General features: G+C 50.4%; 2 protein-coding genes across 3 annotated transcripts in view; one reads left to right on the top strand and one right to left on the bottom strand.

Annotated features, from left to right (window-relative positions):
- The first annotated feature begins 1,673 nt into the window (after positions 1-1,673).
- CC2D1B (coiled-coil and C2 domain containing 1B) lies at positions 1,674-21,618 on the top strand. Of its 2 annotated transcripts, XM_060089798.1 has the most exons (25): positions 1,674-1,812; positions 3,351-3,473; positions 4,627-4,771; positions 5,920-6,020; positions 6,395-6,547; positions 6,987-7,112; positions 7,314-7,473; positions 7,681-7,862; positions 8,044-8,119; positions 8,217-8,327; positions 8,410-8,540; positions 8,741-8,813; positions 9,014-9,147; positions 9,575-9,692; positions 9,776-9,948; positions 10,359-10,484; positions 11,477-11,535; positions 11,623-11,739; positions 12,124-12,197; positions 12,349-12,407; positions 12,635-12,686; positions 13,164-13,263; positions 13,430-13,520; positions 14,746-14,875; positions 21,037-21,618. In XM_060089798.1, the coding sequence occupies exons 2-24, from the start codon at positions 3,408-3,410 to the stop codon at positions 14,872-14,874; spliced, it is 2,556 nt and encodes an 851-aa protein (XP_059945781.1). In that variant the 5' UTR covers positions 1,674-1,812; positions 3,351-3,407; the 3' UTR covers position 14,875; positions 21,037-21,618. The 2 variants fall into 2 exon arrangements, with proteins under 2 accessions (XP_059945781.1, XP_059945782.1); XM_060089799.1 differs by lacking the exon at positions 21,037-21,618 and having other exon boundaries at positions 3,387-3,473; positions 14,746-15,452.
- Positions 20,907-22,803, bottom strand: part of ZFYVE9 (zinc finger FYVE-type containing 9) — a 192,808-nt gene continuing 190,911 nt past the window's right edge. Inside the window, exons 18-19 of the mRNA XM_060089797.1 lie at positions 22,586-22,762; positions 20,907-21,180 (exon numbers count right to left, since the gene is read on the bottom strand). Of these exons, the coding sequence (XP_059945780.1) occupies positions 21,019-21,180; positions 22,586-22,762 (339 nt within the window). The 3' untranslated portion in view covers positions 20,907-21,018. The remainder of the gene's footprint in view (positions 21,181-22,585; positions 22,763-22,803) is intronic.

Genomic DNA, 22,803 nt, shown 5'->3' with positions numbered 1-22,803 from the left:
ATGGAAACATAGTAAAAGAGGTCTGCAAATCAAAACACTTTCACATCTATTAAAAAAAAATCTTTCCATGGTGATATGGAACAATTGGAAACCAAATGCCCCATTGATGTAAGCGTAAACTAGAACAACTGCATTGGAGATAATTTGGAAATACTTAGTCTATAAAATTCTATGAGCCCCCAATTTCACTCCTAGGAATATACCCTAGAGAAACACACGTAAACACCAGGAATTATATACAAGAACATTCATAGCACTGTAATGGCAAGCCATTGGAAAAGTGAATTATTTTCATACTGTGAGATAACATACAGAAATGAAAAATAAAGTAATAAGTATCAATGGATGAAGCTAAAAACAAGGTCGAGTAAAAAAAGGAGTTGAAGAATATTTGCAGTGATAACAATGATATAATGTCAAAGCTTGCAAAAAAAATACTATGGTTTGCTTAAGGATGTACACATACATAGTAGAAATGCTCAGGAATAATAAACGCCAAATTCAGGAGAGTGAATATCTCTTTGGGAAAGGGTTGTAACCTGAGAGGTGGCGAGGTGGCTTCAAGCGTATTGTACTGGTTTTTCTTAAACTTGCGGTAAGTGCCCATGTATTTGTTAATTCACACAAGAAATAGTAACTATTTAGTGCCTACTGTGTACCATGCACTGCTCTAGACACTGAAGTTAAAGAACAAACAAAAGCTCCTGCCTTTATGGAGTCTGCATTCTAGCAAATGTGAAATATTGTACATTTTTGTATGTCTTAAATGTTTCATTATAAAACATTTTAAAGTTTAATGAGAAGAAATATGGGAGTGAAACTTCCATTTTATTTCTTTTCAACCCAAGAACTGCAGTCGGGGCCTCAGCAGTGAGATAACCTCTGGACCACCAGGGAGTTCCCTGAACCTTCCATTTTAAAATAGTAAAGACGCTCTCTTCAGGAAATCACCAAAAAGCAATAAGGAGGTGGAAAAGCCCTTTGTCCAAGGAAACTGGAAGATAAAAGTTTAGGAAATAGGCAGGAGGAAGTGATTTGCAAGGTTTTAGATGGAAGATTCCTTCCCCCTACCCTCCAATTGCATTGCATTGCACTGCCGGATAGGGGAGTAAGAACTTGGTGTTAAAAGACAGTAAGAACTGTCTGAAGTGACTTTATAAAGAGGTGCAATGAACACTGCCTGTCATATCTTAAGTATTCAACCCGCCTTCTGATTGGAAAAGGTACATTTAAGTGCTGAATGATTAAGAAGAAGATGGTGAGCCCCTTTTCTCTTTCTTAGAGACTCAGTTACACAGGGCACTGCGGAAGATGGTGAGCAGAGAAAACGCTCCTCTAGGGAGGAGGCTGCACCATCCTCACTTCCACGCCGAGGGGCGGAACGAGGACTTGAGGCTAGATAAGCGAGCTTGCGCCCCAACAGCCTCAAAGTGGGAGCGAGGGAGAAGCTTGGCGGGTAAATTGTATTAATAAATGGGCAAGGACAGGGGTCAAACCTGCTGCGTTTGCACAAGCAGCCGGACAACCCTGAACAGTACAACGACCTTCCGGGAAAACTTCGCGTTACCTGCCCGAAGGCGCCTGCGCGCTGAGAACCCCACCCTTGGGAGTCACCTGTTGGAGCGCCACGCCCGCTTTGCCTTGCGCATGCGTAATACGCGCCGCACCGGTCGTGGAGTCACGTGTTAGAGCGCGAGGCGCCTCCCGCCGGGGTGCTTCCTGTCGCGGCTTCTTCGGCGGCCCAGGGGCCGCGGGAGGCCTGGGCGGTCCCCGGCGGGAGAAGGCCCGGGTCGGTTTCGGATCCGCCGCGAGGTATGCCGCGATCACGCCCTCTGGCGAGGGAAGAGGAGGGGACGGCGGGGGAGATGGAGGCGGCTGGGCAGGGCAGGGCGGCGCGTCCTGCAGCTCGGGAGTGGGGTCCCCGGCTTCCCCTCCCCTGCGCACTCCCTGCCCTTCTCTCGCCTGAGCCCGGGCCTGGTACAGCACCGCTGCCCCCAGCCCGGTGCCCCCGGAGCCGCAGACTTGGCGCGTCTCACTGACCCGCTCGCTCCGTGTCACCCGCTCAGTTGACCGCCAGCCGTTCACCCAAGTCACTGAAATCTGACGCCTGGAGTCATCCTGTGCGCCCCCTCCCGTGAGCGCACATGCAGTTAACCTCCGAGCCCTGTTGATTTTGCCCCCTAACTCGAGTCGGTCCACTTCTCTCCATCCCCAACGCCGCCCCCACGCTGTCTCAGCTTCTCCCCTTTCGCCGAGACCATTGCAAGATGCTCGGTGCCGAGACGGCTTCCAGCCTGGGTTCGCCCTCCTACTACCTTCCTTTCTGCAGCCAGAGGGACGTTTCTGAATCGCCGACCCGATCGCTTCACGTCCATTGCCTTCAGAATCATGCCCAAACTCCTTTAGGCTTAAAGGTTTTTCTCTTTTGCCCCTTGCTCACATTTTCAGCTTCGCTTGTACCATTTCTTGTCTCACACTTTATGCCCCACTAATCCCAGTTTAGTTTTCCTGTGCAGGTCAAGCTGTTGTCACCTCAGAACCATTATCAGGTTGTTCCCTATGTTTGGAATCCTATTCCCCTTCCTTCCCCCCAAAATCTTCATAACTCAGCACTGGCACCACCGTCTCCAAGAAACCTTTTCTCTCTGCTGGGTAAGGGGCCGCCCCTGGGCACCCGTGGCCCCTGGCGCAGCCCTGTGTGGGTTTTGTCCAGTGATGAGGGACTCTCCGCCATGTAAATGTTCTTTGAGGACTGACACCATGTCAGATTCATTCTTACGCTCCCAATGCCCAGGACACTCTGATGCACAGTAGGTCCTATGAATGGTTGTGAGGTCTCTGAGTGAATCAGAATGCTGAGTCAGATTTCTCTAGAGCAGAACTGTCCAATAGAACTTTCTGCAGTGATGAAAATGTTCATTATTTGTGCTGGCTGATGGTAGCCACTAGCTGAGGAACAGGTTTTTTAACTTGATTAAATTTAAACATAAATAGCCACATATGGCTACTGTGTTTAACAGCACAGTTTTAGAGCCTTTCTGAATCCTACCCAGCCTTATGCCCACCCTATACCTAGAGTTACTTCTCTGAACCTGCCTTCTTAAGCCACTCACCACTCAACCACTTGGGTTTAATCCAAATTTGTCAGTCAGTTCGGTAACTTTTTATTGTGTCCACACTCCCCCCGCCTTAAGCCTATTAACAGGTGGCTACGTCCCTTTCATCTTCCATGGTGCTTGCTTCAGTGCTATACTTCCAGGGCTGGTGTTTCAGCCTTGGGTGTTAAGCATTGCCTTCTTTCTCTGAGTTGGGAGTTTACTAACCACACCCATTGGGGGCGGGGCTTGTAGGCTGCTCCAGTCTGAGCCTCTTCGACTCCCCATTAGACAAGTGTCCAGGCTGCCAAGATGCCAGGGCCAAGACCTCGGAAGGGCCCTCAGGCCAATGACCAGGGTGTGGCAGCTGCCAAGCAGGTACGGATATACAGCCTCCTTTACCTTCACCTTCACCTTCACCTCTGGGTCAGTCTGAGCGTGAGGGTCTCTGACAACTCGGGCAAACTGGGTCACCTGTGTGGTTTCCCTGTTCGTCTAGAGACTCTGAGCCATGCCTCCTGGAGTTGGCAGAACCCTTAGAGACCCTCTGACCCGCCCCTGCCACACACATGTGGGAGATGAGGCCTGAACTCTCGTGTGTTTCAACCCAGGCTTCCTCCTGCCATGGCCACCTCCATATGAGTGATCTGGAGGGTTCAAGAACTGCCAGGGTTTAGGGTGTATGATGGAGTCTCAGTGCTCTCATGGATTCCTCATTTAGGGCCACAGCTTTGCTTGCCCACAACTTGGGCTGTGGCCCAAGTCGGGGACTGATGGGGTCTCTAATTTTCTCCCTTTATTTCTTCTGGGTGCAAGTTCTGAGACTTCTTAGCCCATTTTTATTGTCTTAAAGAGGCAGGTAAGGGAGGTGGTAGGATAAAGGGCATAGACTCAAGACACAAGACCTTATTTTAAATTCTAGCTCTGCTACTTACAAGGCTGTCTCAGTTTCATCTGAAAATGGAGATAAAAATAGGACCTTTACTTAGAGTAGTCAAATTCATAGAGACAAAGAGTAGAATAGTGGTTACGGGGGAGGGGGGAATGGGGAGTTGTTTAATGGGTACAGAGTTTACAGAGTTTCAGTTTTGCAAGATAATAAGTGTTCTGTGGATGGATGGTGGTGATTGCTGCATAGCAATGTGGATGTACTTAACGCCACTGAACTCTACACTTAAAAACTGTTAAGATGGTAGTGTTCATGCTACATGTGTTTTACCACAATTTAAAAGAAAATAGGACGTATCTCAGGATTATGAGAAGTAACTGAGATAATCACATAGAGTGCTACTACATACCCTGCCTGGCAGCTAGTGCTGTTATTGTTGCTAGTAATCATAATGGTAGTGTGGTCTTACTGGGTTCTTTGTAGAGTCACCAGGGAGATAAGCATCCCAGGGGGTAATGTTGCAGGCCTCAGTTTCCCTTTCTGCACATTAGGCCCCACAGACAGCGAAGGAGCCGCTGAGCTCCTGGAGGCTGGCTCTGGGGCTGGGCTCCACCCTCTGCCTCGTTGTGTGTCTCCTCTCAGCTTGGGCTGTTTATGGAGTTCAGCCCTGAGGACATGCTGCTGGGGATGGAGGAGACTGAAGATGATGGGGACCTGGAGGCTGAGCTGCTGGCCCTCACTGGGGAAGCAGGGACCACAGGCAAGAAGCCAGTACCCAAGGGTCAGGGTGAGTTTGGAGCACTTGATGCTGGGACCAGGTGGGCTCTGCAGGGGGTGGGGAGGGTCCTCTCCTCACAGCTGTGGGGAGCCGGCCAGATCATCTGGTCCTTCTGATATCCATATCCCTTCTGCAGCGTTCCCACCAAGAGGCCATCTTGCCCTGGTCACTTGCCTATGTGATGGGGAGCTCACTCCCTTCTGGACTGCGCCCTCTCCCTTGTGGACAGTCAGCAGTCTGAGTCGCAGGCTGACTCAGGTCCCTATCCTTAGCCCTAGCCAGGGCCTGGTATAGACTAGGGGCTCAGCACAGACTGAACTGGGCACATAATGAGTGCACAGAAATTGTGTCAAATGAATGAATAAGTGGCATCTCCCTCCCCAGCTTGGAAGAGGACAGAGACCTGAAGCCTGGGAGGGTCAGAGGGTCTAAACCAGGAACCCTTAGAGAGAACCATCTCCCATCCCATGTGCTCCTGAGCTGAGGACAAGGAGAGGACCCAAGAAGGGGCTCACTGGTCTGGGAGAACAATGGCCATCACTTCTCTCTCAGTCCAAACCTGCTTTGGGTTTGGTGAGCCTGGGTTTGAATCTTGGCTCTGCCATTTACCAGGATTGCAATGTTAGGAAAATTAATAAAGTTCTCAGTTTACTCATACATAAAATGTGGATAGTATTACCTGTCTTTTTTTTTTTTTTTTTTTTTGGCTATACTGCACAGCTTGTGGGATCTTAGTTCCCCAACCAGGGATTGAACCCAGGCCCTCAGCAGTGAAAGCGCGGAGTCCTAACCTCTGGACCGCCAGGAATTCCCAGTATTACCTATCTTGCATAATTACTGTGAAGCTCAAATGAATGTTAAAAATCCTTATATATATGTGAAAGGTGTGGTTAGGGGGAATGGATGGATATGTCTGTGAATAACTACCACAGCAAAAGTGCCAAGAAGGGAGCAGCTTGTTGCCTGTTGGAGGCCTGGACAGGTTTCCCTGCTGAGGGTCTTCTGTGCTGGGTCATAAAAGAAGAGCAGAGGTGGGCCTTTGGCTGTGGGAGGGAAGGAGGATTTCTTCCTGGGTGTGCCTGCCGGCTCAGTGGATTGAAGACCTTCCTTTACTCCTTGGGAATCTTCTCTGAGTTGCTGTGACCCTCTTCCCCCAGCCCCCCTGCCTATGGCCCACATCGAGAAGTTGGCGGCAGACTGCATGCAGGATGTGGAGGAGGAGGAGGAGGAAGGGCTGGAGGACGATGCAGACTTGCTGGTGCGTCTGCCGGGCTGGAGTTGGAGGGCTCTGTGGTCAAGCCTGCGGAGGAGGCCTGGGGTGTTTCCCTCTGTGTGCTCTGATGCTGACTGAGTGCCTTGCCCTTCTTGGGCCCTTTTCCTGACTGTATGGTGTGAGATCTGTCCCCTTTGATGTGTGATCTGAGCTCTGTACTTGGGGATTCTCAGATTTGGAGGCTTCACTGATTTCAAGCCTATCCCTGGTCAGATTAAAGGAGTGTTTTGGTAAAGGGGCCTTTCAAGCACAGTGAGTGATAACGGAAATACTGCTGGGGGAGCGTGTCCTTGATTCTCAGGTCCTGTCGTGGGTATGGTCATGAGGCTCCCCAGCTCCTGGGACTTGTGTCTCCCCAGACTGAGCTGCAGGAGGTCCTGGGTGCAGATGAGGAGGCTGGGCCCTTGGATGGCGATGAGACAGCCAGCCCAGGTGGCTCTGAGAAGGAACAGGAGAACATTGAACCTCCAGTGCAGACAGCTCTCCTAACAGCTTCAGTCCCAGCGGCTCAGGTGGGTTCTGGAGGGTCCAGTGTGCCTTTGTCCATGTCCCTTGTGCTTGCATGTCCGTGTATAACACACACGGAGGACGGCTTGCCTAGGAAGACTGTGGTAACCCTTTCCAGGGCCCTCCTTCAGCAGCTGCACCAAGCAGAGGCTGAGCCCAAGAAACTCCTTGGTGGTTGCCGGCCTCAAAGGCCTCTCTGTTCTCCCAGACCGCCCCCTGCAGCCATTTCCTGGCCTCCACAGATTGTCTGGGCCTCTGTGTTTGCCTCTGACATGGCCTCTGGCCTCTCCAGTGAGTCTTTGCCTCCCACCTTGAGGCTTTTAGGTTCTTCCTTCTCCTTGAATCCAAGAGCTTCATTTTCCGGGGCAGCTTCCTTGCAGGGAGGGAGCAGTAAGGGCCTAGCTGGCCCTGGAGTGGCCAGGCCCTGAACTCAAGTATCTACAGGCTGGAGGGCCTCAGGGGCTGCAGGCTCTGCTGGAGGATCGGATCCACAACTACCGGGAGGCGGTGGCCAGCGCCAAGGAGACAGGTGAAGCAGCCAAAGCCAGGCGCTGTGAGCGCGGCCTGAAGGTGGGTTGTGCTCGGCTGGGGAGCAGGGCTAGTAGTGGGGCTGAGGGCAGTGAGGGCAGAGGGTGAGGCACAGGAGGAGCTTGGGCCAGCGGAGGGGAAGCCTCCCCGCCAGCCTCGCGGAGGTGAAGGATGCTGGGCCTGTCTTTGAGCAGGGTCCAGGCCGTGATGGCTGGCTAGGTTTCTGGTTCTTCTCTCCCTCAGACTCTGGAGTCCCAGCTGGCTGCTGTGAGGAAAGGCAGGAAGATCAGTGAGGATGAGATCCCACCTCCAGTGGCCTTGGGCAAGAGGCCCCTGGCCCCTCAGGAAACAACCGACAGGAGCCCTGAAGCAGAGCCCCCAGCTGCCCGCTCCGTGGAGCCAGGTATCTGGAGAGAGTCAGATCCCATGCTGGTTCCCAAGGTCAGAGCTCAAGGTCAGAGCCCAAGGCCTGCCTCCCCATCCTGCCGTTGTTCCCTTGCTGTCGGTCACACCTTCCCTAAGAAGTCCTCAGGCGAACCAGACCTGGAGGCACTGGTGACCTTCTTCTTTGCCTTCATGTCCTCTCTGTGGACTTTTTGTTTCTCCGCAGACAACCCCTCCCAGCCTGAGACAAGCCTCTTGGGCAGCCCTAGTATTTCTGGCCCCCCTGATTCAGACCCAGACCCACGGGCCTTGCTGTTGGCCCGACAGAGAGAGTACAAAGTGGCTGCCCTGAACGCCAAGCGGGCTGGAGACCTAGATCGTGCCCGAGAGCTCATGAGGATTGGGAAGGTATGGCATCTGGTTCAGAGGTGCTGTGTCCAATCCCTCATTTCACAGATGGGGCGGTGACCTGCTCAAGGTCACACAGCTCGACTGAGCTTCAGTGAGACTGGCCTAAGGGGGAGTTTTTCAGCCCAGATCCTTGGGGTTCCCTGGCTTATGCCCACACCTGCTTTTCTTCCTACTGCAGAGATTTGGGGCCGTCCTGGAGGCCCTGGAGAAGGGGCAGCCTGTGGACCTGAGTGCCATGCCCCCTGCACCTGAGGGTCAGTGTGGGAATGGGCGGGGGGAGCCTGCTCAGGCTGGGGCTGGGGCTGGCCAGGCACCCCACCCACACCTACACCTCTGCTCTGGGTCCCCCAGACCTGAAGCCCCTCCCACAGGCTTCCAAGGCCTCCACAGCACCCTCAGATGTACACCCAGCAGTGCAGCGAGTGCAGCCAGTGATGGCCTCTGACATCCCGGCCACCCCAGGTAGGACCGGCTGATGAGACTATGGAGCCGGGGCCTGGGGGGAGGCAGGCAGAGCTGAGGCCATCTCCTTTCTCCTTTCAAGCGGCCCCTACTGAGCCACAGACAGTGCTAGACGCCCTGCAGCAGAGGCTGAACAAGTACCGTGAGGCGGGCGCCCAGGCTCGGGGCAGTGGGGATGAGCGCAAGGCCCGGATGCACGAGCGCATTGCCAAGGTGGGGCCTGCGGCTTCCCTCCTCGGCTGGCTGCTGTCTGTCCGCTCCCTGGTCTTTGAGTCTCCATCCATCTGTCTCTCTCTGGAGCTCTTGCTGCCTCAGGGGCTCTGTTTCCTCCTGGGGCTGCTCATCCTGTCTCTCCCTGAGTGGAGCCCGCAGACTGCTGCCCACCAGCAATCCCTCCCTTCCTTCCCTTGCAGCAATATCAAGATGCCATTCGAGCCCACCGAGCAGGACGGAAAGTTGACTTTGCTGAGTTGCCTGTTCCTCCAGGTGAGTGGGGCTTGGCCTGGGGGCTTATGAGGTCCCTGAGCAGGATGGGGGGAAGGGGAAATGATTTCTCACAGATCTGCCTCTGCTCTGGGGGAGCCACCCATCCCAGCCGTGCCCAGGAGGACCCACACAGGACCGGCCGCAATCCGGTGCCTCCCCAAGGCTACCCGAACCCTCTCCCAGTTGTCTCTCTTCTACAGGATTCCCCCCTATACCTGGCTGGGAGCCCACTATGGGTACTGAGGGCGATGTGGTGGCAGCTACTTCAGCAGCTGCCCAGAACCTGGCCTCCAAGGATGCAGCCCCCACAGAGGAAGATGAGGACGAGGACAAGGTTTGGCTGAGTGCCCGAGGCTCCAGGGGTTGGTGGGGGGAAACAGCAGATGAGGGGTGAACCCAGACACTGGTGTCTGTACTGTCAAGCCCAGCGAGGTAGATATTCTTTCTTCTACTTTACAGAGAAAAAACTTGGGCAAGGGCACCCAGCTAGGAATTAGCAGAGCTGGATTCAGACCCAGGTGTTTCTGACTCCAGAGCCCAGGTTTGATCCCCATTACCCTGCTGTTTCATGTTGAGAGGTTAACTCAGGGAGCTTCTGAGGCTTCTTCCAGCTCTGAGACTCTCTAGGGCCCACGAGGGAAAGCCATTCATTTCAGGTCACACAGTGAGTAGTACAGTGTTAGGAAGAGAGCCCGAGTCTGCAAACTGCCATGGCCGGGGTGGGGAACAGCCTCCGGTCACAGCCTCCTGGGAACCTGCAGGATGAGCCCCCAGCCCAGGCCCCAGTGGCCAAGAAGCCAGCACAGCCTCTGGTCCCTTCATCCCGGCCCCTGCCTGAGCCCAAAGCCTCGAGTTCTAAGGAGTCACTGAGCCCAGCTGGTGAGTTGGGGAGAAGAGGGATGGGGGAGTGAAGGCCCTAGTGAGAGGCAGGCATGGCTCTAACCAGCGTCCCCTCCCTCCAGTGCGAGAGCAGGTGGCCGTGCTGCAGGCACGGAAACTGCAGTACCAGCGGGCAGCCCTGCAGGCCAAGCGTGGCCAGGACCTGGAGCAGGCCAAAGCCCATCTGCGGGTGGCCAAATCCCTTGAGGCTCAGATCATCCAGGTGCGAGCTGGCCGACCTGTGGACCTCTCCAAGGTGAGTGTCGCCTGATTGACGAGCAGCAGGACTTCTCAGGCAGAGAGGTGGGTGGCCAGCTGGACGTGCAGACTGTGAACAAGGTGGCTGCTTGGAGGAGGTGGGACCTGAATAGGATGTGGTGACAGCTGAGAAAGCCTTGTGCGGATGCGTCTGTCTACCCCATGACCCCAAGAGAGGCCAGGGGAGGCCAGGGGGGCTGCCTGTGGTGAGAGCTGACCAGGCCGGGCAAGGCCAGAGGAAAGCAGAGCATTGTAGCAGCCTGGGATAGGATGGCAGGCAATGAGTTCACATCACTGGAGGTTACTAGAAGCTGGAGAAACATTTCGTTTGGATTCCTGTGTCTGTTAGGCTCAGTAGAGGAATAATCTGACTCTTGGGGCCCCTGAGGGGCCTTGTGACCTGGGCAGGTGCCTTCACCCTTAACGGATGAGGAGGGTGACTTCATCCTGATCCACCATGAGGATCTGCGACTCTCTCAGAAGGCTGAGGAGGTGTATGCCCAGCTACAAAAAATGCTTCTGGAGCAACATGAGGTCAGTAGACTGCTTGTCTGTCCTCCCCTTTCAGTGCCCACAGCCTCCCCTTGGTGAAAGGCAAGATAGGATTCAAATTCTAGCTCTTCGACTTACTTAGCTGTGTGATCTTGGGTAAGGCACTTCCCTTCTCTGAACCACCTTTTCCTCATCTATAAAATGGATGATTAATGCCCCTCTTGCAGGGTGTTTATGAAGTTCAAACAGAGTGGAGGGGGAATTACTTTGAAGATGGGAGGAAGAAGTGTTTGGGGAGACAGATTGTGTGTGTGTGTGTGTGTGTGTGTGTGTACATATGTAAGATATACATAGATGTATAGTTGGGTGTATGTGTATCTATCTGAACGGCTGCCTGCAAGTCTGCTTTCTAAAGTGACGTTTCTACTAGGTTTTTTTTAAAATTTATTAATTAGTTTATTTTTGGCTGCCTTGGGTTTTTTTTGCTGCGCGTGGGCTTTCTCTAGTTGTGGCGAGCTGGGGCTACTCTTTATTGCCGTGCGCGGGCTTCTCATTGCCGTGGCTTCTCTTGTTGTGGAGCACAGGCTCTAGGAGCACAGGCTTCAGTAGTTGTGGCTCGCGGGCTCAGTAGTTGCGGCTCGTGGGCTCTAAGGCGCAGGCTCGGTAGTTGTGGCGCATGGGCTTAGTTGCTCCACAGCATGTGGGATCTGCCCGGATCAGGGCTCGAACTCGTGTCCCCTGCATTGGCAGGCGGATTCTTAACCACTGCGCCACCAGGGAAGTCCCTTTCTGTTAGGTTTTAAAGAAGAATAGGAGTTTGCTAAGGGAATTTAGGGAAATGGCTATCCTCAGGAGAGGAAACAGCAAAAACTCAGAGAGGTGCAATGGGACTTGGGAGCGGTGAATTTGAGGTACCTGTTGGAGGAGAGGGGTGAGGCTACAGAAGGTTGGACCTTTCAGAAGTCAGGCCTCGAAGGCCAACCTAGACGGGTCCTGCTCTGGACTCTGGATTCACTCTGAGCCCCCATTTTCAGAAGTGTGTGCTGTTCTCCAAGCAGTTTATGCACCAGGGCAATGTGGCTGAGACTACCCGGTAAGTGCGGGGCTGGGGCTGGAGCTTGTGGGGTGGGGAGCAGAAAATGAGCCCTGCCATGCTGATGTGCACACCTGTCCCTGTCAGGTTTGAGAAGCTTGCTCAAGACCGCAAGAAGCAGGTTGAGATCCTGCAGCTGGCCCAGGCCCAGGGCCTTGACCCTCCCAGCCACCACTTTGAGTTGAAGACGTTCCAAACTGTGAGGTGCCAAAGCCTAAGGGAGACCGTGGCTCCAGGCAGGGACTGGGCAAGAAGCTGGGAGCCAGGGGTGGAGACTTAGGACCCTTGAGTGAGGCTTCCCAGGCTTGACCCTGACGTATGCCCTGGGGCTGGGGAGCAGTAGGACATGGTGCCTGTCTGAGGAGGGGCTCTGAGCTGTGTGGCGGCTGGGGAAGGAGCCCTGGACTAGGGGTCACAGACTGAGGTCTGCACGCCAGTTCTGCTCCTTCTGCTCAGACAAGCTTTGCTTCCCGGGGCCCTCTCTCCTCTCGGCCACCACCCTGCTGGGTAGGCAGCCACGGGAAGAGGGGACCTTTTCCTACTGCTCTCCTTCACTTTGGGCTCTTTCTCCTTGCTTCCTGGCTCTAGGATCTTCGCAGAACTCAGCAGCACAGAAATGCATCTGATTGTTGTCCGGGGAATGAACCTCCCAGCCCCTCCAGGTAGCCCTAGGGCCACCCCTACTCTAAGAGGCACTAGACTGTCTAGACTCTCTACTCCTGGCCGCTTAGGGAGGCACTGGCTCTCCCTCTGCACCAAGTGCTGGACTCCTGGCTACTCCCTCTGACCCTGACTCCTCCTTCTCCTTCATAGGGGTGACCCCTGATGACTTGGATGCTTTTGTGCGGTTTGAGTTCCACTATCCTAATTTGGTGAGATTCAGGTAGCAATAGGATCCTGTGAACCCCATCTTCCCTTCCAGGGCCCCGTGCTCTATTCTCCCCATCCCTGGAGTCTGGCTATAGGGAGGGGTTTGAAGACCCTTGGGCCCATTCCCTCTATGTGTCCCTTCCCTCAGCACTGATGTAGCCCAGAGTTCCTGGCCCTATATCTCCTGTTTTTTCAAGCTGTCCTGACTCCTCTCTTCTCACTGTTTTAGGACCAGGCTCAAAAAAACAAAACAGCTGTGGTGAAAAACACAAACTCTCCAGGTAAGGACCCACGTGAGGGCTGCTTTCTCCTCCCTCTCACCCTCTGATATATCTGTGCAGCACTTGTGTTTCCAGAGTGCTTTCAGATCTATTATCTTACTTGGTCTTCTCAACTTAGGAGATAAAGGCAGGTATTACTACTACCTCTCTAAGGTAACTGGGGAAACTGAAGCTCAGAGAGGTAGAGGGACTTGCCTAGGGCCTCACAGCAAGGAGATGTTGGAAACAGGACTTGAATCCAGGAATCCTGACTCCAAGTTCCAAGCCTTCCCATTTTGGTTTGATCTGTGTCTAACAAGAACTGTCCAAGTGGACTTCAAGGCCAGGACCTCAATGCTCTCTCTACCTCCCTCTGGTGGCAGTGACTCCGAATTGCAGGCAGAAAGATTGAGAGGGGAGGCCAGCCCTGGGCCAGTTTCCACTTCATCAGGGAATCCCTGGGAGCCAAGTTCCTCTATCTTCTCCCCACTCTTGCAGAATTTGATCAGCTCTTCAAACTAAACATCAACCGAAACCACCGGGGCTTCAGGAGGGTGATTCAAAGCAAAGGAATCAAGTTTGAAATCTTCCACAAAGGGTGAGGGCTCTGGTCAGTCACACTGCCAAGGTGGGCTGGGAGGGAGGATTGGTTTCTGTTGCTGCTGCTGCCCCTGCTACTAGTCAGTGTTCTTGTGCTGGGTTTAGCCAGCTCATTTCTGCCTTCCCTGCCCAGTCCAATCCTCTGCCGACTCTTGGCTTTCCAGATCCTTCTTCAGAAGTGACAAGCTGGTCGGCACAGCCCACCTGAAACTGGAGCGTCTGGAGAAAGAGTGTGAGATCAGAGAGATTGTGGAGGTAGGGCGGGAAAACCGGAGGACTTGGCAAGAAAAGAGCCAATGTTCACTGAACATCAGTCCCTCTTGTGGTTTTTTTGTGCCCATTAATTTAAAAATATCCAGAAGTGTGCTATAGAGTATGTGCTATACCCATTTCACAAATGAAGAGATTCAGAGGGTCTGAGAAAATTTCATAGCGTCACCCAGAAAGGAAGTAGCTACAATCCTTCCAAGACGCTCTGCACTACTCAGGTTCCCAGGGATGGTGGATCAGGGGGCTTTTGAGGGGCCTGATCATGGCTGTCAACTTGGCACACACAAATTCCTAGGTGTCTGGGGGCAGGTTATGGTTGAGGCAGTTGTCTGGCAACATGATGAAGTAGAACCACCTCTGGACATAAAGTTAACAATGTATTTCCAGAGGAGGGACCCACCAGAACACAGCTAGTCCGTGTTTAGGAATCGGCCCCAGGAGCTCCTTAAGCTTCCCTGAACTCACTGAATTTCACAGGGACTCCCAGAGCTTGCCCCTGATGACGAGGCAACTGAGGTTCCCAGAGGAGAAGGGTGTTCAACAAGCTCGTACAGAGCATCTCTGGCACAACTAGGCCCAGACCCTGGCTGATGCCTTCGTGGGCTGGGGCTTTTCCCACTACATTGCCTCTGCCTGTTTGGGGGAGTTCTTAAGTGGGGCCTGCTTTGTATCAGCCCCAGTGAGGTTGGTTAGACTTCACAAGCCTGTAGCACTGCTTTGAACTCCAGCCGCCCCTTCTCCTGCATAGGAGGGAAGCAGCATGGCAGCTGGCAAGACAAGCAAGTCCTGACCTTGCTGCACAGTGGCTGTGTGACGGTATCATTCACTTCTCTCTGGGCCATCTGTGAACTGAAGGTTTGGGCTCAGTCGTTTTTCAGGCCGCACCTTGAAGCCAGAGCATTTCTTCCAGGAGTTGCCAAGGGGACTGTGGGGAAAACTGAGTAAGCAGAGCTCTAGGTTTCTCACTTCCACTTCAGAGCATTGGTGCTTATTTGGATTTACATATGACTTTTTTTTAATAAGACTTACTTACCTAAAACCACCACCACCAAACAGCAGGAGGGTGGGGTTGTCCAGAGATGGAGACTCTTGTGTTGAGATGCAGGATGCTCTTAGCTCCTCTCTCTCCTCACCTGTGAGCACAGGGAGCTGCCTGCTCCCCCCACCTCTTTCCCCTCAGTTACCATCTCCCTCTCTGTGGTCCTCACAGGTCCTGGACGGAAGGAAGCCCACTGGGGGCAAGCTGGAGGTGAAGGTGAGGCTGCGGGAGCCTCTGAGTGGCCAGGACGTGCAGATGGTCACCGAGAACTGGCTGGTCCTGGAGCCCAGGGGCCTGTGAGGTGGGCAGCTCTCTGGGCCCTTAGAACCTCTGTCCCCTGCTCACCGCCTGGGCCCCCCAGGGACCCTTCCAGTACTCAACTCGTATCTAAGGAGAAAGCCTAGGAATTTCTCATCTGTGAGGAAGACCAAGAGGCAAAACTGTTTGTTGGGTAGCGCTCAGGCTCAGTGTCTCATGATCTTCAGTAGAACTGGGGAAGGAAGTTAACTTTCCCAGGTCTGTCTTCAGGAAACCCTTTCTAAAATCTACTTGTACATTCACTGCAGTTTAGACTTCCTGTGCTTTGTGCCCTTGTGCAACAGAAGGTCAATGTAGGGAGTGGAGTCAGGCCAGCAATTCCTCTCCAGCTTCCCCCCGCCCCCCCCCCCCCACTTTGCTGGCTTTAGAGGTCATTGTACATAAAGGAGATGCTGCTGCACAAGCACCAAAGACCTGTTAAGTACGTGCATTACTGACCACAGCCCTAGTGTTTCCTGTTGCTGGCCCCTCCCCAGGCCTCCACCCAAACAGGCTGGATTCCAAGATTCCCCCTCTACCCCTCCATCTGTCGGAGGGCAAGGACAGCCTCACTGCTCTGCCATGGAGTCTTGTAACTCCTTAACCCCTGGGTAGCAACTGCTTGCAGCTTGCCCCAGCCCCCAGTTGCACCATTTCTAGATGTGCCTTTAAAAGATAGAACTGTAAGGGATGGGAAAACTCGAGTGTGATCTGGACGCCCCGCCACACCCCCTGCTTAGGGTTGGGGCAGGGTTCTGTGACTCCAGGTGGCCAGTGGCAGCCTATCCCACACAACTCAGTCTACCCCCTCAGTTTGCCCTGCCTGTGCCTGTGCCTTGGTTCCTGACAGCTGCTGCACTAGCCTCCCTGCTTCTCAAAGCTCTCAGTGGAAGTTTGTTCAGGACTGTGTGGTGGGAAGTAAGGGTAGGGCTGTCTTGGGTTTGGTTCATGTACCTAAGACTGAAAGAATGTTATGTTAACTAGGAAAGAAAAAATATATATATGTGTATATATATTATGTAGCTGATTTTATTTAAGAAACTAGGTCTAATTAACTCATTGTAGGGGATTTACACTCTCCTCACAAAGTAACCATCAAAGTCCTTGTTTAGGACTTTGCTAAAGCCCTGCTGCTCCCTGTCACTTTTTAAAGCCAGAGTGGCGATAACATTTGTTAACTGACAGAAACTGCTGCTATGGCTTCCTCTTTTGAGACAGGGCAGAGGAAGCCTTGCTTCTTCAGCTCATCGCCTAGGGAAATCCCTTAGTTTCTTCCCAAGAAATTCTCCTTTGGCTTTGTTTTTCTGAATGGATGGAGATAATGGAGGGATTTATAGTTGCAACAGATTTAATGTTCAAAACTGCAATGTTCTACATCTCTTAGAAATAAACTTTAATACCGCATCTTTCCCCCCCTTTTCTTGAAGCATTAAGTTCAACAAAGCATTCCTGAAGATAATTTTTTAAGGCTTTATGTAACGCAGATACGTTCAACTTACTGATCACTATAGTATTGCAAATGCACAGCTCGGGGATTGAGCCTGTGTGTGTGTGTGTCTTTTTCTGGGATGAAGCTGGACCATGTTTCCCTGCCCTTAAGAGCAGAGCTGATAGTGGGTAACAGAGCAGGGACAACAAATAACTTTTCTGAGAGCTTGCTGGCCAGTCTTACCTATCAGAGTGAACTACCAAAAATTCCATAGATGTGAGCCTTAACCCTTAAATGCAGTCATATCTATGTTCATACAAGCAGCCATCTAGAATGAAAAGGAGGGTTGTTAGCCCTCATAAGGTGGCCTAGAGCAAAGAGGGGTGGCAAAGAGGGTTCCTGACTCAACCTAGCCTTCCCCTCAGGGTTTGCACCCAACTCACCAGTGCTAAGAGGGCTTGAAGCTTCTGCCAGCCCTAGGAATTTCTAAACTCAGGCCTCTGCTAGAAATTTGATAGGAAGTTTTCTGTGGCTCAAAGATTTCCCATCACAACCTGTTCAATTTCATTCTGCTTAACTGCCCTTTGCTTTTTGGAAAACAGAACTTCCAGGCTGAGAGAGGCAAGACAAAGCCGCCCACTGGACTTAGAGACTAAGGTTCTTAAAAGGCCTTTGTTTTAGCCATGGCATGCAGGGGGTCACTGGCAGGGGAGGAGCCTGCCCAGCTTCATCTTGTCCTAAGATTTATCCAAATGCAGCAACTCAGCATTGCAGATTAGTGACTTATGGGCAGTTGAGAACCAGCCACAACCCAAATCATTTTAAAATTTTAAAATTTCTTTTCAATTTAGTGCACATTTTCTTCTGAATTAGTGAACTGGATAAAATATGGAAGAAGTTTATCTCAGAATCAGGAAGTCTTGCTCACAATTAAAGGGCAGACTAGTTTGTTTTATTATTTTCCTTTCTTATAGCACTAGTCTGAAGCCTGCATTGTTGCTTCCCAATTTTTGAGATCTTGCCCCTTAAGTAAAGGCAACTGCTTTTAAGATGAAACTGTGGGGCTGAGACTGGTAGAAGGTAGAGGCAGGTAGCTTGCACCTGGTCCAGTTCCATCACAGATAGATTCTTCCCTTCTCTGGGCCTCAGCTTCCCAAACTCTAAAATGGGCGTTATCATTCCTATTCTGCTCCTTATCCCTTCTGGCTACATTACAATCCTCCAAATCCCATTACTGTCATTATTAAAATTATTTTAGCATTATTATTAAAACAGAAACCACCATCACAAACTTGCTGTAGAAACAGTGTTCAGCAGATTGCTTGCTTGTTGTCTGAAATGCATTAAATGCATAAATTATTCCCCAGATGACTAGTTATGATAGAAGTAAATTCGGTTGGAAATTCTGAGCTCACCAGCATTCAGGAAACACTGTGCATGAGGGAAGACACTAGATGGGAACTTATACAGGTCAAAGTTGCATATTTCTGTAGCCCTAGAGTCCGGTAGGTGCTCAGATAAGAGTTGACAAAAAGAAATGGAGAAACTACATTGCCGAGCATTTGGTAAGAATTTAGTTTTTAAAAATTTAATGTTACCAGAATGGCAATTCTGTTCCTCTTTATAAGGATCTCTGTATCTCAATCTAAGTTAACATTATTATAGAAGAATCTGCCTTATTTAGAAATGTGATGTTTCAGTTCTATATAATATACAGTGTATAAAAACAAAAATGAAACAAGGGAAAACAGTGAACTAGCTTTGGCTATTTTATGCCCAATTCCACAAGATGATTTTACTAAACATAAAGGACATTTTATGCAATTGAGAATGGACCTGACTGTGCAGGGCCAGAGTAGGGGAATTTAAAAGTTTGCACTGATCCCAGAAGGTGTGTATAACTGGCAAGATCTATTTAGGTGGCAGGAAGAAAGGTAACTTCTCTAGGAGGACAGGACCAAGGGAGCCAGCTCCTACAGAAGCTCCAATTTATATTTAGACCAAAAGCTAGATGTTACACCCAAATACCTACTACTATTATTAACCCTGTTATTAATACCCTTGTTGTTAACAAGTGCATCCTGTGCCTGTCACGTTTGGGGGGGTGACAGTCCCAGGGCTCGGTCCTTACAAGCTGGTGTTCGGTGGGCACCCATTCTTTTCTTGCCTTAGAAGCTCCAAGTCTACGGGAAAGGTCACAATCCCAGCTCTCTGCAGCCACCATCAGCGAAGGCTGTGGAGAGGCAGATGTAGAATGTCGATTTCCCCCACCATGGAAGAGCACTAAACCTAGCTAGACACACTTGGGCCTCAGAAAACAGCTGTTGCCCTAAACGTAGTTCCACAGCCTGTAACTGCCAAGTGCTAAGCCTAGCTCCAGCCACTGAGGAGCAGCCTCTCACTGTCTCAGAGGCCCGCACTAGCTTCCAGGGGCTTCTTGGAGTTGCGCTTTCACTGCAGAGGGACCAACCTCTCGCTTGGCCTGGGTGTTTAGAAGATGCCAGTGACAAGGAAGTGAGTTGCCCTAGAGCAGTGTTTTTCAAACTGTGGGTTGTGAAATCTATTTGGTCTGTGACCAAAATAAATTCTTAATGAAGGAGAAAATGATCAGAGTGCATCACATATATTATTTGGTAAACCAAATAATACTATTTGGTAAATAATTTGGTAAACCAAATCTTGGCTTCTAATACCACTTCCTCTAAAAAAAAAAAACCAAACAAACAGGCTGATTCCAAGGCTGGGACAGGGTTAACCCAAGATGGCCCTGGGGCATCTTGTTAGGCCAGAAAAGGAAGTGTTCAGAAAAATGTTAGGAGCATGTCACAAGGATGTGGGAGCTCACCTGAAGGGGTTCTCTCTGGCCAAAGCTGAGACCATCTGAGCACCAAAATAATGAATTAGAACCATTTAAAAAGTAATCCCAAGTCCATAATGAAAACTAATTACATGAATAAATAAGAAAGAAGGGCTTTTGCTTATAGATAATCAAGTGCAACTGATAAAGGCAGAGGAAGTGCTGGAATTGAGAAATCATTTGTAGCCATCATAGTAAAAGATCAATTCAGACAGGAAACATCAGAGAATGCTAACTCGTAAGGGGAAATTTCAGTGAGCAAGATATCTGCATGATCTGAAAGTATCTCTACATGTATTGGTTATTTGTTTCAAGGGGGAAAATATACAGTGGACAAACTGGACCACACCTTGACCAGGTGATGAAAATTTACCATCAGTGAGGGGCAGAAGGACATTAAGTGACCCCTGATGTGATGTCCTAAGAAGGACACAACACCACTTAGGTAGGGTTCTGGCCAACAATGCGTAATTCACCTGATTATGAGGAGATACCAACTGAATGCAAAATGAGGCATTTTCTATTAAGAAATGAGTTGGGGGAACCTTATTCACCAAAAATATCAATGACATAAAAGATAAAGGTGAGTCATGACAGCAACTTACCATGTCTGTCTTATCGTGCTGGAAGCTTCACTGGAGGGGAAAGATGCTGTGAAGGACATTATTGGACAGATGCTAGGTTAAAGTATCACACCGAAGTTGAAAACTGTCCTATGGTTATGTAAGAAAATGTGCTAATTTTTAGGAAACAAACATTGAAGTATTTAGGGATAAAGGTTTATGATGTATGCAACTTACTCTCAAGTGCCTCTATTTTTTATGGAGACAGAAAAGGAAAGGAACACTGATAAAGCAAATGAGTTAATCTGTGAACAACAGCTGAATCTGGGTAAAGCATACATAGGTGGTGGTGGTGATGGATTTTTTAACTCACCACTTTCCTGGAAGTTTAAATTATTTCTCAATAAAATATTTTTTTAAATACCTATAGTGTAAGGAATTCCCTGGTGGTCCAGTGGTTAGGACTCTGCACTTTCACTGCCAGGGCCCAGGTTTGATTCCCTGGTCAGGGAACTAAGATCCTGCAAGCGGCAGGGCATGGCATAAAATAAAATAAAATAAAATACCTCTAGTGTATATTATAACTAAAAATGTCTTGGGTATATTCTGTCAGCTTTCACAGAAAGGCCCAATTCAGTGTCTCATCCACTCTGGCAGATCTTGAGAGATCCTGTAATTGGCTCTACTATCCAGGTGATCTCATTTACACTGAGTCGCCCTTCCTTGGATAGAAGAGAGATAATCCTTTGGGTCTTTGATTCACTTCAATAAATAATCTAGTAAAAACAAAAAGTCTAAGTGTGACTCCTACTTGAAGTCGCTGTGATGTAACTGGGACAAGATCAGCGTGAAACTGTCCTTTTTATATCCATCCTGTACAAAGAGTTCAAGACTGATGCTTCATTTTTTATTTCCCCTCTGCCCTCCCACCCCACCCTTGGTGATGGCTGTACCCATCTGAGCATTTCTGAGCACAAGACCAAAAGTAAGTCTTAGAGGAGCAGAACTCTTGTCTAAACAGTAACAGAAGGGGATTAGCTGCAAGGATAGCGTAACTGTGGTGCAGTAACAGAAGCTGCCCAGATCTTCTCGGTGGACAATGCATAGAAGACTTAGAATTATGGAACATCTGTCCCCCCAACCACCCTTTCCCACCCCGTCCCCCAAACCCCCACCCCACCCCCTCCCCCATTAATAGTGTTAACAAAATCTTAATTTTCCAGTTCTAAAGTGCAAATGATTTGGGTATGACTGCTGTTGCAACAGGTCTGAACAGAAAAAAATGAAGTCCTCTCTGTCTATGCGATGTTTTCCAGAATATAAAAGATGAGTTCCATGACGATGGGGCCCTCACTGAGCTGGCAGGCCCCTCCATGGATCACCGGCACCAAAGCGCTGTCCAGATCGTTCATGTACTGCGAGGGAAGGGGCTGGCCATTGCTCCCTGCTTGATAGCCAACCTACACCGCAGAAAGAAGGGGATGAGAGGTTACTGGACAGAGAAGATCTCTCCAGAGGGCTGAGGGCCAAGGAGGCTGAGCAGGAAAGGAGATGTCCTCCTTGGCCAGGGGCTAGAACTGGCAGTAGACACAAACTTCTTCTCTTCCCTGAATTGTCACTTACCATCCTATCATTCATCCTGCCTCTACCACATGATAGCTGTGAGACCTTGGGCCAGACACTTAATCTGTTAGGGTCTTAGTTTCCCAGGAAGTGGGGATGGGGCACAGAGAGGTATGGAATGTCAGCAGTAATACATAAACCTTTGGTTGTGAAAATTAAAATGAGAAATATACTGGGTAAACTCCCTAACACAACAGGAACTGAACACTTGTTCTTCCATCCATTCTTCCACACACCATCTTCTGAACACCTACAAACACAGGAATTCGAGGATGAATGTAAACGGGGCCCCTGCCCTCGACAGCCCTACACATTTAGCAGAAAAATGCTTGTTCTTAAATTGTTTTATGTGCGGTAATTCTCCAGCCAGATTTTCAGTACCATTTGAGAAAGGACTATAATACCTCATTTGTATTACCTTGACATACTTAGTACAGCATTGGGCAAGACCTTTAGTAGAAAATAACTATATCTGTTGACTGATGACTAGTCAGGAAACGGAGCCAAATATATAGCCTTTCACATTTTCCCTGATAATGACATAACTGCATCAAAGCAGGAACACTGGGACATGTCACATGGATCTAAAATCCAAAAGAAATGTAGGGAGATTAGAGTGCTAGGCCACAGGAGAGAGACGCTGGGGAAAGGAAGTGGGGGCAGGGTGCACTAAGACTGGATTGTGACTACAAACAGCATACAAAAAGGTTAAGTAAGACGGGGCGGGGGGAAGCCCGGCCACAGGAGACCTGAACTGACAGGAATCCCAATGGGGAAATCCTAGCCACTACCTAGCTTGGAAATGTTGCCAGTAAGGGGTGGGAGCTGCAGAGGCCAGTCGGCAGAAGTTTGCTGTAGTTTAAGAAAACAGGATGTGGGACAGCTTGGGACCTGCTCTCTAAAGGAGGCAGAATGATTCCCAAAGGGCGGGGCTGGGGAGTCTCAAAGGCTGGCCCTGATGTCATTCACACCGGAGATGGCCCGTCCTCACACACTTCTCCTTAGCCCACGCTAAAAAGAAAAGTCCTTGCAAGAATTCAGGTGAGGAAGCCAGAGTTCCAATGGTTCAGAGAGTCTGACCAAGCAGCACATCCAGCTGTATTACCAACAGAGGGAAGGCTAAATACTGTATCTGGTCAGGCCCAAGATCCACAGACTTATACTCTCGGTTGCAGCAGGGAAACTCACATGTCAGAAAACAGACACTGCCCAAGTCCCGCTTCAAAGGCTGAGACTCTTTACCTGATCTGAGTCAAGTGTCACACGTAGTCCCAGTTTAGTCATTCCATCTTCCTTCAGAAGCTTCAGGTGGGGACACAGAGCAAGACAAAAAGCCTTGGCAACGTGCTCGGTCAGTCGGCTGTGATCTGCGGGATCACTCAGGCAACTGTGCTGGTCATCATTTTCTAGGAAGAACACCTGGTCCCCAAACAAAAGAGACTTTTAAACTTGTGCCTAGG

This window comes from Mesoplodon densirostris, chromosome 2, assembly GCF_025265405.1.
Source record: "Mesoplodon densirostris isolate mMesDen1 chromosome 2, mMesDen1 primary haplotype, whole genome shotgun sequence".
In the NCBI taxonomy this organism is placed as follows: domain Eukaryota; kingdom Metazoa; phylum Chordata; class Mammalia; order Artiodactyla; family Ziphiidae; genus Mesoplodon; species Mesoplodon densirostris.
The sequence above is the reverse complement of the archived record's forward strand: the minus strand, read 5'-3'. Positions and strand labels throughout refer to the sequence as shown.